This window comes from Stenella coeruleoalba (assembly GCF_951394435.1).
Source record: "Stenella coeruleoalba genome assembly, chromosome: 7".
Taxonomy (NCBI): Eukaryota; Metazoa; Chordata; class Mammalia; order Artiodactyla; family Delphinidae; genus Stenella; species Stenella coeruleoalba.
In genome coordinates, this window is record NC_137153.1 from 99,092,500 (window position 1) to 99,108,673 (window position 16,174).

Consider the following 16,174-nt stretch of genomic DNA (forward strand, 5'->3'; position numbering starts at 1 on the left):
TAAGCCTAAAGCCAGAACAGAATAGTATGAGAAAAGAATACATGGGCTTAAAAAGTGTCTACATAGAAATTCTAGGAAAGATATAATAAAATTATTGAAGTAAAGGGAGCCCGTGAATTCAGAGATGTCAGGGGGAAATGGGACTGTCCTTTTAAAGGATGTTTCTGTGAAAAACAGTTGTTAAACTTCCCTATGAACTAGGCACTGTTTCAGGGGTTTCAACTATATTAACTCATTCGATCTGCACAAGCTCATGCAGTAGGTCCCATTCTGGGGAGGCAGGGAATATTCTGATTGACCTGTGGATGGGCCATCCCCAAGGCAGTCAAGGAATAAAAATAAAATGTTATGTATAAAATAAATCACTTTACATGGATTATCTCATTTAGCCCTCATTTAATAATCTCATTAATCCTCACAGCAATCCCTCTAGGCAGGAGTTATTATCACCCTCTATTATGTGGTTTAGGAGACGAGCTTACAGCCATTAAGAAATTTCCCTAATGTTTACACAGTTATCAAGCAATGCAGTTGGGATTTAAATTGAGGCAATTTGAATCCACCATCCAAGCTCTTAACAATGATGCTAAGGAAACAGTGGTTGTTCATTTCGATTCTAGTTTTATGCATTACTTAATGTTGACTAGGCAATACAGTTCCTGATTCAAAATGTACCAAAGGGTCTATAGTAAAACATCTCTCTCCTACCTCTGTGCCCCCCTCAGAGGCATCCAGTGTTCCCAGTTTCTTGTGTACCTTCCAGACTTACTTTGTGCCTTTAGGAGCAACTGTCTATAGATATAGTTATAGACAAGCCTATCTATCTGTATACATGCATATTCGTTTCTCCCTTTCTACACACTTGGAAGTTTCCTCTATACCTTGTTGTTGTCTTGCTGTTTTCATTTAACACTTTATTTTGGAGTGCATTCTGTATTAGTATATAATAATAACAATACAATAATAGTATAGAATATTTACCATGATTAATATTATAGAACAATATACAAGTATAGAATAATAATAATGACAAAGCAATAAGGGGCGTCCTCATTCTTTTTTTAAAATAAATTTATTTATTTAATTTTGGCTGTGTTGGGCCTTCGTTGCTGCACGCGGGCTTCCTCTAGTTGTGGTGCGCAAGCTTCACACTGCGGTGGCTTGTCTTTGCGGCGGAGCACGGGCTCCAAGCGCACGGGCTTCAGTAGTTGCAGCTTGTGGGCTCTAGAGCACAGGCTCAGTAGTTGTGGCACACGGGCTTAGTTGCTCCGCGGCAGGTGGGGTCTTCCTGGATCAGAGCTCGTACCTGTGTCCCCTGCATTGGCAGGCAGATTCTTAACCAGTGCGCCACCAGGGAAGTCTTCCTCATTCTTGTTTATGACTGCAGAAGACTCCATTGTAACTCTGTATTATAATTAACTTCACTAGACCTCTATGCTGGGCATTCAAGTTGTCTCCAATCTTTGGCCATTACCGTGCTGTTGTGAATAACTGAATATACATGAGGAATCTGTTCCTAAAGTTTGAGTTGCTAGGTCAAAGTAATGTGCATTTGTGAAGCTAGGTTGTGACTAGTTAAACCTGTGACTAGTTAAAAATCATGGGGACCTTATAAAAATTATTTTTTTCTGATTATAAAAAATACATGGTAATTATGAAAAAAACTTAAATCACCCATAATTCATAAATCCAGAGATATTCACTGTTAACATGTTGGTACAATCTTCTGAGTCCCTTTTCATGTGTATGCACATACACATGTACATACCTTGGAGATCGCACTATTTATCTAGTTTTTTTTGAGTTTTTACACTGAACATTATATCATAACTATTTTTTATCTTATTTAAATATTCTTTACAACTGGCATTTCATGATTGCATACTATTCCATTATAGGACCATAATTTACTTAACCCATATCCTTGATATTGGACATTTAGTTGTTTCCAATTTTTTCATATTTTAGGAAGCTCTGCAATGAATATTGCTGTATGTAAATCATTGTTTCCGTCTGTCTGATTTCCTGGTCACTTGCTATTCTAATCATTAGAATCAATGACTAAAAGTAGTTTTTCCTAGTCATGTTTTATTCCAGTCATTAAGTCAGTAGTTAGATATAGAAGTTAAGCTAAAGAATATCAACATTTTTAAAGTTCTTAACATATACTGTTAGTATGTACTTAATATATCCTGTCCTCCTGGTTGTACCCATTTATACTCCAACATCCTCATCTCACCACTTCCTTGGCAACATGGAGTTTTATCTTATAGGGAATTCAGCAAAAGGTGGCATCTGTTTCTTTGTTCTTATGATTATATATGTAATGCTTTTTAATTATTATAAACAATTGGAAAAGAGAAAAACTTAGGACAACCCATAATCACAAAAATTTGATCTAATCACTATTAAAATGGTGTTGACTTTCTAGGTTTTTCTCTGTTCAAATATTTTCGATAAAATTGTCATTAAATATGCTTCAAAACCACAACTTTTATTTTTGCCAAGTTTAAGCTAAAAATGGCATCTCTTATTTGAATTTGTTGCAAATATTTTTCTCAGTTTCTTTTTTTTTTAATTTATTTTATTTTTGACTGCGTTGGGCCCTCGTTGATGCGTGCAGGCTTTCACTAGTTGCGGCAAGCAGGGGATACTCTTCGTTGTGGTGCAGGGGCTTCTCATTGCGGTGACTTCTCTTGTTGCGGAGCATGGGCTCTAGGCGTGCGGGCTTCAGTAGTTGTGGCATGTGGGCTCAGTAGTTGTGGCTCACTGGCTTAGTTGCTCCACAGCATGTGGGATCTTTCCAGACCAGAGCTCCAACCCATGTCCCCTGCATGGCAGGTGGGTTCTTAACCACTGTGCCACCAGAGAAGCCCTTGCAGTTTCTTGACTGCCTTTTTATTGTGTTTATGATATTCTGAATTTTTATGTGATCAGATCTAGAAATCTTTTTCTTCCATCTCCCCTATCCCCTCTAAAAACTTGTTGCCATGGGGATAAGGGTGACAGGGTGTAAAGTAACATAGAAGAGGAACAGTGTTAGGGAGCACAGGATCCTAGTTGAGGTCAGCCATGTAAAGAGTATTGGCCTGCATCCATTCAACAGGCATTACTGGTAACTGCTTATCACTATGTGTGTGTCCTTAGGGGCACAGAGATGAACCAAGCATGATTCTCTCTCCAGTAGGGAGATAAGATGAGCATGACCAGTGACTCGAGAGGCATCATATTCCAAGCCATCACAGAGGAGGAAACATGGCTCTAGTTCAGGAAGGGGCAGGCAAGGAAGGCTTCCTGGAGGAGAGGGCATTTGAGGTGGACCTGGACGACTGGGAAGGCGTGTGGCATGTGGATATGAGGAAAAGAAAAGATAGAACTAACTGCGGGAATTGCTAAGGGTAGAAGTTGTCACATTCCTGCCGGGTTGGTGAGGGGTGGGGGCAAGAAGACAGTGTTGGGGGTCCTAGGCAAACAGACCCTCCTCCTTAGAGTAGTGGACAAATACAGGCCGTCTCGAGCTCGCCAAGGAAGAGGTGTGTTAAAACAGGTCATCACCTGGGACTTCCCTGGTGGTCCAGTGGTTAAGGCTTTGCCTTCCAATGCAGGAGGTGCAGGTTCGATCCCCAGTCGGGGAGCTAAGATCCCACACACCTCATGGCCAAATAACCAAAACACATAAACAGCAGCAATATTGTAGCAGATTCAAAAAAGACTTTAAAAAATGGTCCACATCAAAAAACATCTTAAAAAAGAAAAAAAAAACAGGTCATCTTCTGATGAAGGTTTGGAATTCCAAATTGACCTATCCATTTAACCCACATCATATTTGCAACATTAACCAGTAGAATACTGTTCGAGAGTGATGTCAATCAAAGTAGAAACAGATTGAAAGATCTTTCTTGAAGACGTGTCCTTGACGTAATACAGTTTAAACTGGAATAAGATGAGGCAGGAATTTGTAACTTTTGGGACTCAGGAGGAGGCCTCTGGACACTCTCCAGGCATTTATGCAACGAGGCCAGCATATCAAATGCTTTGGCCAGTGACAGGTTCATTACAGGGCCTGACCTAATTGTCAGGGCCCTTTCGCCTTTACTCAGAATAACTCTTTCTTTTTCTGGGGAGCTGTTCCCACTCTTGAGTCCAGTCGAGTTGTGTGGGGATGGGGCTGTGACTCACTGACCAACCCCGGGGTCGCAGTGATTGGTCCAAGGGGAGAGCCCTTAACCTGAATCAGAATGCTCCCCTGAGAAGCCCTGAATGGGCGTGGAGAGAACGCTCGTTCCTTTCTGGTTTTGGAGCTATGGGGATCAGCCATCAGCCAGGCCGTTTGAAGGCATCAAGATAATGAAGACTGAGAGAAGCAGAAACAAAAGGATTTAAGAATCCAATCCCTCCACTGAGCTGTCCTACTTCCTGAAGTCTTCCTTCCCTTCTGACACTGCCCTAGTGTCCTGCCTAGGAGTCCTCCTTTTTGGTTTAAGCTAATTTGAGTTGGCTTCCTGTCACTTTCAATCAGAAGAATCCTGTCTGACACAAGGAAGAGTTAAAGTCTGATTCTTACATTTAATTTCACTGCAAAGTTCAACGTTTTTCATTTTTTAGTATATGTGCATCAGTAGCAATATTCCAGCTTTTTAAAAATTATATAGTAACTTTTAGAGTAATGCATGTCCATTGCAGAGACTTAGACTATACCGATAAGCAAAAAGAAAAGGAAATCCAGCCACTACCCTATCCCTAGAGACAGCCACTCTTAACATATTGGGATTCCCCACCCCCTCTCTGACTTTTTGCTATCATCTGTGTATCTATTTATCTATGTATGTATCTATTTATCTTTGATCTGTATTATGCACCACGAATGGTCTAATTTTCCACATAATAACTCACTCTTCACAACAACCCTATGACATAGATATTATTACCCCCAGTTTATAGATGAGAAAACTGAAGCTTAGAAAAGCACAGAAAGGTTAGAAAACACAGGCTCACAGAGGTTAGAAAACACAGGTGAAACACAGAAAGGTTAGAAAACACAGGCTTAGCTATCTAACCCCAGGACTTAAAACTGGCAAATGGTGAGGACCTGGGATTTGAATCTAGGTTGTTTTGCTCCCCAATCTATATTTTTGGCCACCACAATATACCGACTTTATCTATAGTTAGAATCACACAGTAATACTATTCTGCATCCCGAGTTACTTAGTTATCAAGATATCACAAGATTCTTTCTGTGTGTGGATATCTGTATCGACTTTCAGAGCTACCCAGTATCCCATAACAAAAATGCACCAAACTTTATTGAACCAGACTCAGACTGATGAGCATTGAGATTGTTTCCAAGTTTTCACTATTATAAAAACATCTCACTGCAAGGACACATTTAAAAACTGTCTTGACGTCATAAGCAAAACCTTTAAATTATTCCCTTAGGTCAGGTTCCCAGAAGTGGAGTTACTGGGTTGGTGGGTTTGCAAATGGTTTTATCGTTTTGACATCTGCAACCACCTACTTCTCAGAACAACTTAGGGGACTGATGACACTGTTTTTTAGTTTAGCTTGTTTTTTTTAACAATTAAAAAATTGAGATGAAATTCACTTAACATAAAAGTCACCATTTCAAAGTGGGCAATTTAATGGTTTTTAATTTATTCACATTGTACAACCAACACCATTCTCTGATTTCAGAACATTTTCATCATCCCCCCAAAGAAACTCGATACTCATTAGCGGTTATTCCTCATCCCCCTTCTTCCCAGCCCCCGGCAACTTCTGATCTACTTTCTGTCTCTATGAATTTGCCTTTTCTGAACAACACAAATTAATGCAACCATACAATATGTGACCTTTTGGGTCTGGTTTTGTTCACTTAGTGTGTTCTCAAGGTTCATCCATGTTGTAGCATGTATCAGAACTTTTTTCCTTTTTATGGCCAAATAATGTTCCACTGTATGGCTAGACCACATTTTGTGTATCCATCTAACAGCTGATGGACATTTGGGTGGTTTCCACCTTTAATCCTTTATGAAGAATCCTGTTATGAATTTCTTTATTTAGTTCTCGATGTTATGAAGAAAAGAGAGAGGAGAGCTTTTCCTGAGATGAGGCAGAAAGAAGATGATAGAAGAATTTGTGGGGGAGGGCTCACCAATTTATTTAAGTAGTAAAATATAGAAATAAAGGCGTTTGGAGGTGGAGGCATCTGTGGGGAAGGGATCAGCTCTCCCTGTGCTTTTGGACAATGCCTACATAAGCCAAAATTAGAATTCCTACAAGCTCTTTGTTATTGAGGACGACCCAGATTTAATACGAGAAACAAGGAACTGCTGAAGGACTCTAACATTTTTTATTTTAGAATGTATTTTTCTAGGCATCTCTCAGTTGTTTTTGTTTCAGGTTTCTGAGTTTTTATGGTTAGTTTATAAATAGCATGCATACCTTTTGTTTAGAAACTTGACTTACTGGCCTTGATTACTATCAAGCCTGTTCTCATTTACACACCTCTGCCTTTGCCAGGTAGGTCTCTCACTGCAACCAAAACCATGCACCTGGTGTCTAAGGTGAAATCTAAGAGCTAAGTTCCTGGCCAGGGCCCTGAAGGTCACTCTGACCTCACACTCTGGACAGAGTCCAGACAGGTCTCCTCTGTGGGCAATGCCTTTACACATCATGTAGTTCTGTTGTATTTTTTCCTGGCTGTGTCGTGTATATTTTAAAATATTTAATCTAATTTTTCTTCTCCCCTTTTCTTTTTCCTGTACTTTTTATAGGGTATGCTGATAGCTGTCATATACAATTTAGTCCATATAGTATAGGAAATTGAGATAGATCATGACCTAGGAGAAAAGGAATTGCTGCTGCTGTAATTGATAAGCGTCCTGGTTGACCCCTCTTGGGGAAGGGTGAGCAGATTTTCAGTTGTATAAGGGATGGTCGTTCCGTGTCAGGCAGGCACACTGTTACGTTTTAGAAGTATGGGAAGGGTATTAGAAGGCAGTAGGAGTGGATTATAGTGGACATTTGGTTTTGGTCATCCAGCTTCTAAATTTGGAAACACTTCTACCACATAAGGCAGAGATCCCCTTCTGCATCTCCCATTACAGACCCTGAAAAGGCCACATGTTTGCATTCCAGCCTCCCTTGCAGCTAGGTCTGGGCTCATAAGCTAGGTTCTGCCAGTGAGAAGCATCTGTCCCAGGACTCAGAGACGACAGGCGGCAGGGACTGTGTGGGTTCATTCTCTGAGGGTGGCAGCTGCAGGGGCAGCTCATCCAGTGTCCAAAGCAGGATGGGGTTCAGTGGTGTTGTGGTGTCAGCAGTTCACGCAGTGGAGTCCACAGGGACCAGTTCCGAGATCTGATCTTGACATTGATACTGGCCATACGACTTTAGAGCACCACTTACCACCCTTCCCCTTCCTGCCTGGGGTATTCCGTGTGTGTGTGTGTGTGCGCGCGCGCGCGTAGCAGGAAGAGGGCAGGGGAGAGACCTTTCCTCCCTTTATTCACAATTGTCTGCTTGGCATTAAATGATGGGATGGAAGTTAAAGCCTCTGAGGCATGAGGCTTATTTTCAGAAAATGTTCAGTTGGAACCTCAGGCTTGGCACTGGGTGGTAAATGAGCAGTTCTGAAAGACAACAGGAACGATGGACCCATTTCTCAAAGTGCAAGTGAGACGTGGATGGAGTTCCAGGTGGGGTAGAGTGTTTCAGCCTAGGCCAGAAACCCATCAAGCTCTGAGGGGTTTTCTTTGGGGCTCCAGGGCAGGACAGATGACCGAATGGTTCCCTTGGTCAGTGTGAGGAAGCATGGTTGCAGCTGCTGCTGGGCACAATTTGATTCATATCGTCATCAATGGAGGAACAGAGATGCCAAAAATGTGAGGTTGCCCAGGAGCCACCTGGCTGAGGGGTGGGATGCATAACTCTGGAAATGCATTGGGGTGGGTACTGCTGATGGGGGCTGAAAGAGGGTATTCCCTTGCTCCTGCCCCATCCCACTACCCCACCCTCTCAGGAAGGAGAAGTGTTGTTCCCTCAGGCTGGAGGGGGCCAGGGTAACGCTGAACACTACTAAAGAAAATTATGCATAACACCTGTGCTGAGACCACCGACCAGCAGAGGCTGACGTCCAGACCAAGGTTGGGGATCTCTCCTTAGCCCCAGTGTGCTGCCCTCTTGGTCTGTCTTGCTTGTGGGGCTCTAGGGGAGAGTGAGGTCTCTGAGAGTTCAGGCAGGCAGAGGAGGGGTGGGGAAGTTCAGAACTTGGACCTCTGGTTACAATTATGATCAAATATATGAATTCGCTGCTATGGACTGGATTTTGTCCTCCCCCAAATTCCTATGTTGAAGCTCTAACCCCCAGTGTGATGGCATCAGGAGATGGGACCTTTGGAAGATATTTAGGTTTAGATGAGGTCATGAGGGCCCCCCATGATGGGATTAGTGCCCTTATAAAAAGAAGAGACATCAGGGCTCGCTCTATCACGTGAGGACACCGCAAGAAGGCGGCTGTTTGAAAGCCAGGAAGAAGAGAACTCTCACCAGGAACCGAATCTGCGGGCACCTTGATCTTGGACTTCCTGGGATCCAGAATTGTGAGAAATAAATGTCTGCTGTTTAAGCCACCCAGTTGATGGTATTTTGTTACTGCAGCCTGAGGAGACTACGACAATTGCATATTCACCCCAGATGGGCTATTTTAATAACTGGATTTGATTACAGAAGTCAATTGAATGGACTAACATTCAAACAAGAGTGGCACAGAAGACATCTACTGTGGCTGTTTGCAGTGCTCAGGACCCAGAAATGCCTACACCATTTTTAAGAGTAAACTTTCACGTTCAGATATAGCTGTGTGAGACTCCTCTGACTGGTTTACATGTGTCCCTAATGTCAGACCTCAGACTCAGAGAACAACCTCTTCATCTTCCCCACACCTAGTTCTCCTTGTTTGCAGCTCCCACACCCACCCAGCTGCCCAACCTTGAAACTGGCCCCATCCTTGGCTCCTCCCTTGGTACACCCACCAGTTATCAAGCCATACCCCTTCCTCTTAAATATGTCTGGACTACGACCACCTACCTTGTCTTCACTGCCACCATTCCTCCCCGGACCTCTGCCGCTGCGTCCCAACAAGTCTTCTTTTCTGGCTCTTCCTCTGTTTCGGACAATGATGTTGGAAGCTCTGGGGTAGCCTAAGGAGAAATTCTGGTGGCTTCCTCAACCACGAGAGGAATCTAGAGGCATAGGGATTAACTAGCAAAGGATACAAGGGTGGCCATAGAAGAAGAATGACCTGTATTCTTTTTTTTTTTTTTTGCTGTACGCGGGCCTCTCACTGCTGTGGCCTCTCCCGTTGTGGAGCACAGGCTCCGGACGCGCAGGCTCAGCAGCCATGGCTCACGGGCCGAGCCGCTCCGCGGCATGTGGGATCCTCCCGGACTGGGGCACGAACCCACGTCCCCTGCATCGGCAGGCGGACTCTCAACCACTGCGCCACCAGGGAAGCCCATCAGTCTATTCTTATTCAAATGATTCGTGTATGTAATGGATGAGCGCTGATGATGTTAGGAGCTGTCAGTGCTGTTCTTCAGGATGGTGGGTCAGTTTTGCTTAAGTGACATAATTGCACTTGTTCTTGTGTGCTGGGTCTTGAGCAGTGTTAACTCCTCATATGTCAGCCCTTCAGTAGATCTGAAGTCAAGGGATCTGTAGGGGAGGCTGCTAATTGTGCCCTAATAATCATTTCCCTTTCTTCAATAACAAAACTCCTGAATTTTGGTTGGGTAGAGTGCCATCCAGAGTAAAGACTGCATTTCTTCACCCCTTTGCAGCTAGATGCACCCCTATGATCAAGTTCTCGTTAACTATGTGTTAATCAAGTAGTCTATGGATCTTTCAGGAATTATCTTTAAAGGGAAGGGGCATTCTTTTTTTTGTCCCTTTTCCTCTTTTCTTCTGGCTGAAACATGGATGTGATGGCTGGAGCTGGATCAGCCATTCTGGACTATGAGGTGAAGGTGTACGTTGAAGATTGGAGGGGTGTAGGTCCCAATGATCATGGAGCCACTGTACCAGCTCTGGACTCCTGTGTTTATGTGAGAAATAAAACTTGTACTTTGCTCCAACCACCTTTACTTTGGCTTTTGGATTCAGAATTTGATAACTGATAATGGGATGCTGCAAGTAACATCTAAAACGTAGCACTGGCTTAGTGGAATTGGTAGGCAGTGGATGTCAAGAATATTGTCTTTTATATAATGGCTAAACATTTGATGAAACTGGATGGACCACATGCTGACAGAGGTCACGGCAATAGAGGAACTGGTGGGAGAGTGATTAAAGTGTGAATGCTGCTCCTTGTTGCTTTTCACAAAGTCATATAAAAGTGAGATGAACTGGGGCTAGAGCCAGACAGCCTGCAGCAGAGATGGAAGGCAATCCTGCTTTACCAAGGGACGCACGGTCTCTAGCCTGTAATCAAAATTGATTAAAATCTTGAAGCATAGAAAATGCCAACAGCCTCTGTTCTCCAAACTGCAGCTATTAAGAGCAGTGGCCTTGAAGTGGCAGCCTTAGCAGGAGACAGGCTGGGGCAGCAAGCCATTTTCAAGACTTCTCTGCCGGAAAATGCAAACCAGTAGCTCCAAAAATCAGACTGTGGGTGTTGCCTTCCCACCCAAACTTCTTGGTCAGGTGGCCCCAAAGTCGCTACCTTCAAGTTGAGAAGAAACACAGGCAGAGCACAGAACACCGGTCTAGACCAGATCTCCGGCTGTGGGTACTTGGTGGAATTCTATTGGCAGAGAAATCACAACCCTGGGCACCTCCCAAACTGCCCCAGGAGTAAGCAGGGCTACAAAAGCTCTGTAGCCCCACCTTGGATGTGGCCAGGGAGGTCAGTGGACAAGGAGTCCCTCCCAGAGTGGGACTGGGCTGTCAGGTGACCATCCAAGGGACTCGATGGCCGGCCAGAGGCGTCTTCATTATTCCTGCAGTGGGCTTGGGCAACCCCTTGCAGCAGTGTTTCCTGTTCTCTCCTCTTATGAATGAGTTTTCAGTGGCCGTTTTCCTGTTTCTACTTCACGACTGTTTATGGGCTATGTTGGGAGAAAATAACTTGAGTGAGTTTATAGGTCATTAGACCACAAGAAGCCACCCAGAGCTGACAGAGAGGACCACAGGTCACTCAAATGTGATTCTGGCTTTAGATCCATGCCATACCTGGCTGGGGTTTGAGCTGTCTACCTCAGGGACAACGTGAGACAAGAAAGGTGACACCAAAGGGTTGAGCCATGGCAGCGACCACTAATTGTCCCTCAAACCCATTCTTTCCTTGTTTCTCAGAAACAGAACTCCTGAATTTTTATTTTATTTTTTTAGAGCTCTTTTTTTTTTTTTTTGACCACACCATGCAGCTTGTGGGATCTTAGTTCCCCAACCAGGGATCAAATCCAGGCCCTCGGCAGTGAAAGCGTTGAGTTCTAAGCACTGGACCACCAGGGGATTCCCAGAACTCCTGACTTTTAGTTAGGCACATGGCTTCTTGGAATAAAAACTATCTTTCCCAGGTTCCCTTGTGGTAGGTATGGCCCTGTAAGTTCAGATTGATGAGACGCACACATTCACATGACACGCCCTGAGGGAAGGGTCTTGCTTTTCTCCTCCTCCCTCCTCCATTCTGCCTGCTAGAATGTGAACACGACTGGAGCTGCCATCGCGGACCTCAATGTACAAGCTGCATACTGGGAATGGCCAAGTAACAAGTCAGAAGGAACCCGAGACCCTAGGGATCATGCAGCCACCTGGCAGCCCTGCATGGGAGAGGGTAAAGAAACTTCTACTTTGTGTAAGCTACTGTTGTCATGAGAGCTGAATCTATTTCTGATCTAGAACTTGCCACACAAGGTCAAGGCTGTCCATGGTCATCCTTCACCAAGGGAAGGTGGAGATGGCAGAGAGGACTCTCCTCCAAGAGAGTTAACACTTACTTAAAAAAAAAAAAAGCAAACAAAATGAGAAAACATTTCCAGAAATCAAGACATCAGAATAAAAATGTCAACACACAGTAACAGTGTTGCATAGCTTGAATGTTTTTATATTGATCAAATTGTTTTTCAGTAGAGTCACTGAAAGAACAGGTCAGAATGAAAAACACTCCAACTTTACAGACAAAATATTGCTAATCAATTAAGATACTTTTCAAAACTACATGACAACACAAATCCCTTGGTTGCTCTAGAGGGAACGTGAGTTATAGAGATGCCGGACAGCCCGGCCATTGGACTCCCTCCCTGCTTGGCTTCCCAGGCTGAGGTCAGAGTCTTTGCCAAGGTCTGAGGGACCAGCTCTTGGAGACAAGTTCCAGAAACGTGATACATCTCTCTCCAGTAGCTTACTGGAGGTTTTGGTTTAGGATTAACCTTGACTCTCTGGAATAGACTCCCAGAACGGCAGATGTTGAAAAAGACCAGAGCTCATCCCCTCGAGCCCAAACTTCCCCTTTTACTTAGAAGGAAAGTGAGGGCTGAGGGCGACACATCTTGTCTAAGTCTAACCTAGACCCACATCCTGCCTCTGCCCACCCTTTCCCATTGATGCTGCCTCTTCGTTGCCTCCGGTTCTACGATAACTTCTACGAGGAACAAGAAACATCAACCAGCAACTTGGCAGCGACAGCATCTATGCTAATCTCAAAGCAAACTGAAGTATAAGTTACTGTGGTAGGAACTAAAGACCAGCCCAAGTTTGTGATCCAACCCTCCCCGCTTCTCCCCCAACCAAACTGAGTTGGATCTCTCGTTCTGGAAAATCAAAACACCTAGTGCAGGTTCTATGGAGTGACACCAGGAGGGATTTCCCATTTTATGTCTGCACATCGACGAGTCTAATTAGATCTTCCGAGAGTGCCAGAACACAGGATGTAAATGTCTTCTCCGTTCATACCCCAATTTCCCAGGCAAAATGTTTTTCCTGATTTTGATGACATTCTTCACTTTGGGCTAAAACGGGCTTCTCAGGTATAATTGCTTAAGTGTGTAAGGTGATGAAGCAGGAATCTTGAACTCCATAAATTAATTGGTAGCATCCGTAGTATCAACCTGCATATTTTACTCCTTTCGGTAACTCTCTTGTCTTGTTCTTCCCCAGGATTTCATGGACTTTGTTCCTGGTAACATCTGCTGAGTCTGAACTACTGGCCCGCACAGTGGCAGAAAAAGGCTGGTTGCAACCTTCGGTAAACTTTTTGGAAATTGATGTATGTAAAAGAACGGCAGCACTTCCTCAACCATATGAAAAAATTTGTTTCTTAAAAAAAGAATAAAACATAAATCTCCAAACTCATTTAGACTTCACAAGCCTTTTACACACAGGGTGAGGATGCCTTTTTATCAAATGGCCATGATTTGCTCAGTATCCTGACGGCATTTAAATTCACTTCAGCTTTCCCTCTCTTTTGGTGCCTGGCTGATCAAATTTTCTGAGTCCAGAAGTACTTGTATGATACTCCTTTGTGCCCTTGGTGCTCTTGAGAAGAAAAGCGATTTTCTCTTACAAAAACCCAGCTGCTTCTACTTCTGTTTCATGGATTTGGGGGCTAGTCACTGATAAGTTAACTTTTCAAAGTAATTCATCCAGAGCAGTGTCAGATTCCAGCTGATGAACATTTTTATAGCATCATCTTATTCAATCCTCATATCCGACCCAAAGTCCTCAGTATTATCTATTTCTCCTATTTTACAGATGAGAAGATGGAGGTAAAGTGCATAAGTGACTAGGCCTAGGGCTAGCTGTTGAGTGGAATCAGAAACCAAATACCGTACCCCTTAGCTCCAGACTCTGCTGCTACACTCTGCTAGCCTGGCATTATGCTGACAAGGATGGGGCTTCAGTGTCTCCTGTCGCACAGTATGGCTCATGACACGGCACAACACCTTCCTCCACCCTGGCCATGTAACAGTAGAACATCGGTGGGGAAAAGATGTAAAGAATGCGGTAAATATGCTCGGTCTGGAGACAACCTTTAGAAACCTGGCCCCTACAGTAAAGGTCTTTTACCCAGTTTGTGACCAGGAAACTACTCAACTAGCCCAGTTTGCTAAACATCAAAACGGCCTCATTTCAGTGCACTATAACATGAAACCATCCTTTTTCTATAAATCCCGTTAAGAAATTGGATACTTAGCTGTTTCTTCTGGATACATAAAACCACTATTTCAAAATACCACTTTAGAATGTTTACGTAATTTATTTTCCTTAAATAATAATTTGCTACAATCCTGTCACAAATTTAAAAAAAAATTAACATAGTATTAACAAAGGCAGAATTCTTTAGGACAATCAAAATCATGGTGTACTTAGAATAAATTAACATCAAATTGTGTTTATATTCAGATAGTCTGATCCTCTCCTTTGAAATGAAACGAAGACCATTGTAACTAAGAGTGAATGCACACATTTGTTCTTCTATACAGAGACTCATTCTTTATATAAACTCAACTGTAATTTGAATCAAGTTAGGAATCCCAAGAAACACTCACCCGTGGGAGCACACACAACACACAGACACACACACACCTCCACAGGCAACCCTCTAGAAGCTGGGTTTCCCATGGCTCAACGACTAGATCTTTTCTCAGAAGGGCCAAAGATTCTGAATATTTAGGTGACATCCCATCTCCCCTCAGGAAAATTGTAACGTTTCAAGTGTAATAGCTCGAAGTAGCAGCAATCCATGTCTTAGATTCAGTAGTGGATGGTTCCAGTCCTGGGTGCTGAGGGTACAGCAAGAGGAAAGCAGAGGCAACAGGCACCTGCTCCAAAAACGAACACGTGGGACAACACTGGGAGTCCTTGTTCTCAGAGTCTCAACTGAAAACTCACCCGAAGCCTGCACTGCCCGGTTCAGGCGCTGGTGTGAACCTGAGGAGGGTCGCTAATGCAGGGAGAAGGCAGGGCATTTGGACACGAGTCTCAGAAACGTGAATATTGGAAGTGGCAGGGAGATGGGACCAAGGAAGGGAGGGCAGAAAAGGCACCGCTTGCCCCTAGGCCTGACACCCCACCCCCTGCCGTTCAGTACATTCATGGGGTTTCTCGTTAGCATCAGGGCAGGTGAATGCTGACTGTTCCAGCTCCGCCCAGACACACGGAAAGCTCAGCCCTTAGTCCTATACACATATACACACAACTCATCCAAGCAACTCTGAACAGCCACACCATCTCGTTTCTGGGAGGTCAACAGGGTTGCTGGCGTCCCCTCTCAATTGCCCAAGGATGGTTTACAGGAATATGGAGACGGAGAAGGAGGGAGGCATTAGGACAGGCCCCAAACTGAGATCCCCTTCTGCTTACCTCTCCGGAGGAGGTGCGGGCCTAAATGATGCTATAACCGCATGCGTTATCTACACAGTTCCTATGTACACGATACCTTTTTCTTTTAATAGAAATTTAAAGTGCTTGGGTTCAAATATGCTCATTCCTTTCCCACAGCCTACAAATTCCTCCTGCTGTTTCCAGAGAGAAGGAGGACGCCCTTGGGAAAGAGGAATGAACGTCTTCACAGTCATCTTAACTGGGATCCAGCATTTGGACTAAGCCTTCTTCATAAACACGAAGGATCGCTTCACACACAAACTTGTACTGGCTCTGGAAAGGAACAGAAAGCCGTCAAGCTGGCCAGCAGTTCCACAAATGCTGCATCAGACCACAGACACAGGTATTCTTTCACCTCACTCATAAACACCCTGAGCTCCAGCTCCGGCCGAGCCAGGCCCTGGGCTACATCAGGGACCCGGTGTGGAGAAGACACACCTACCTGTGAGCTCACTATGTGATGAGGGCTGGGCAACCGTGGCATGGAAACACGGCAGAGGGAGGCACCGGCAGTCTCAGGGAGTCAGGGAGGGACACAGGTTGCTGCAGGGTGGCCGTTCCAATGTACACACCAGTGTACGTGGAAATGAAAGGGCGGCCCGTTCAGAGGAACACAGCCAGGGCTCACGGGCCTGGCCCAGGACAGCTGTCGGTAGCGGGTCTGGTAGGAGGGTGGCACGGGTGGGCTGGGACCTGGCTGCAGAAGGCCTTGCACTGAGATAGAGAGTCTGGATTTTGTCTTCCAAAGGAAAGCCACTGAAAGCCACTCTACAGGGTAAGGTTCTTTATATTA

At 44.2% G+C, this 16,174-nt stretch overlaps 1 protein-coding gene across 6 annotated transcripts in view; it reads right to left on the reverse strand.

The window, feature by feature from the left end:
* Positions 1 to 11,520: 11,520 nt before the first annotated feature.
* Positions 11,521 to 16,174, reverse strand: part of PTPN3 (protein tyrosine phosphatase non-receptor type 3) — a 109,838-nt gene continuing 105,184 nt past the window's right edge. For all 6 annotated transcript variants that reach the window (XM_079928028.1, XM_079928025.1, XM_079928026.1 and 3 more), the window contains one exon: positions 11,521 to 15,654. In XM_079928028.1, coding sequence (XP_079784154.1) covers positions 15,577 to 15,654 — 78 coding nt within the window. In that variant the 3' untranslated portion in view covers positions 11,521 to 15,576. The remainder of the gene's footprint in view (positions 15,655 to 16,174) is intronic.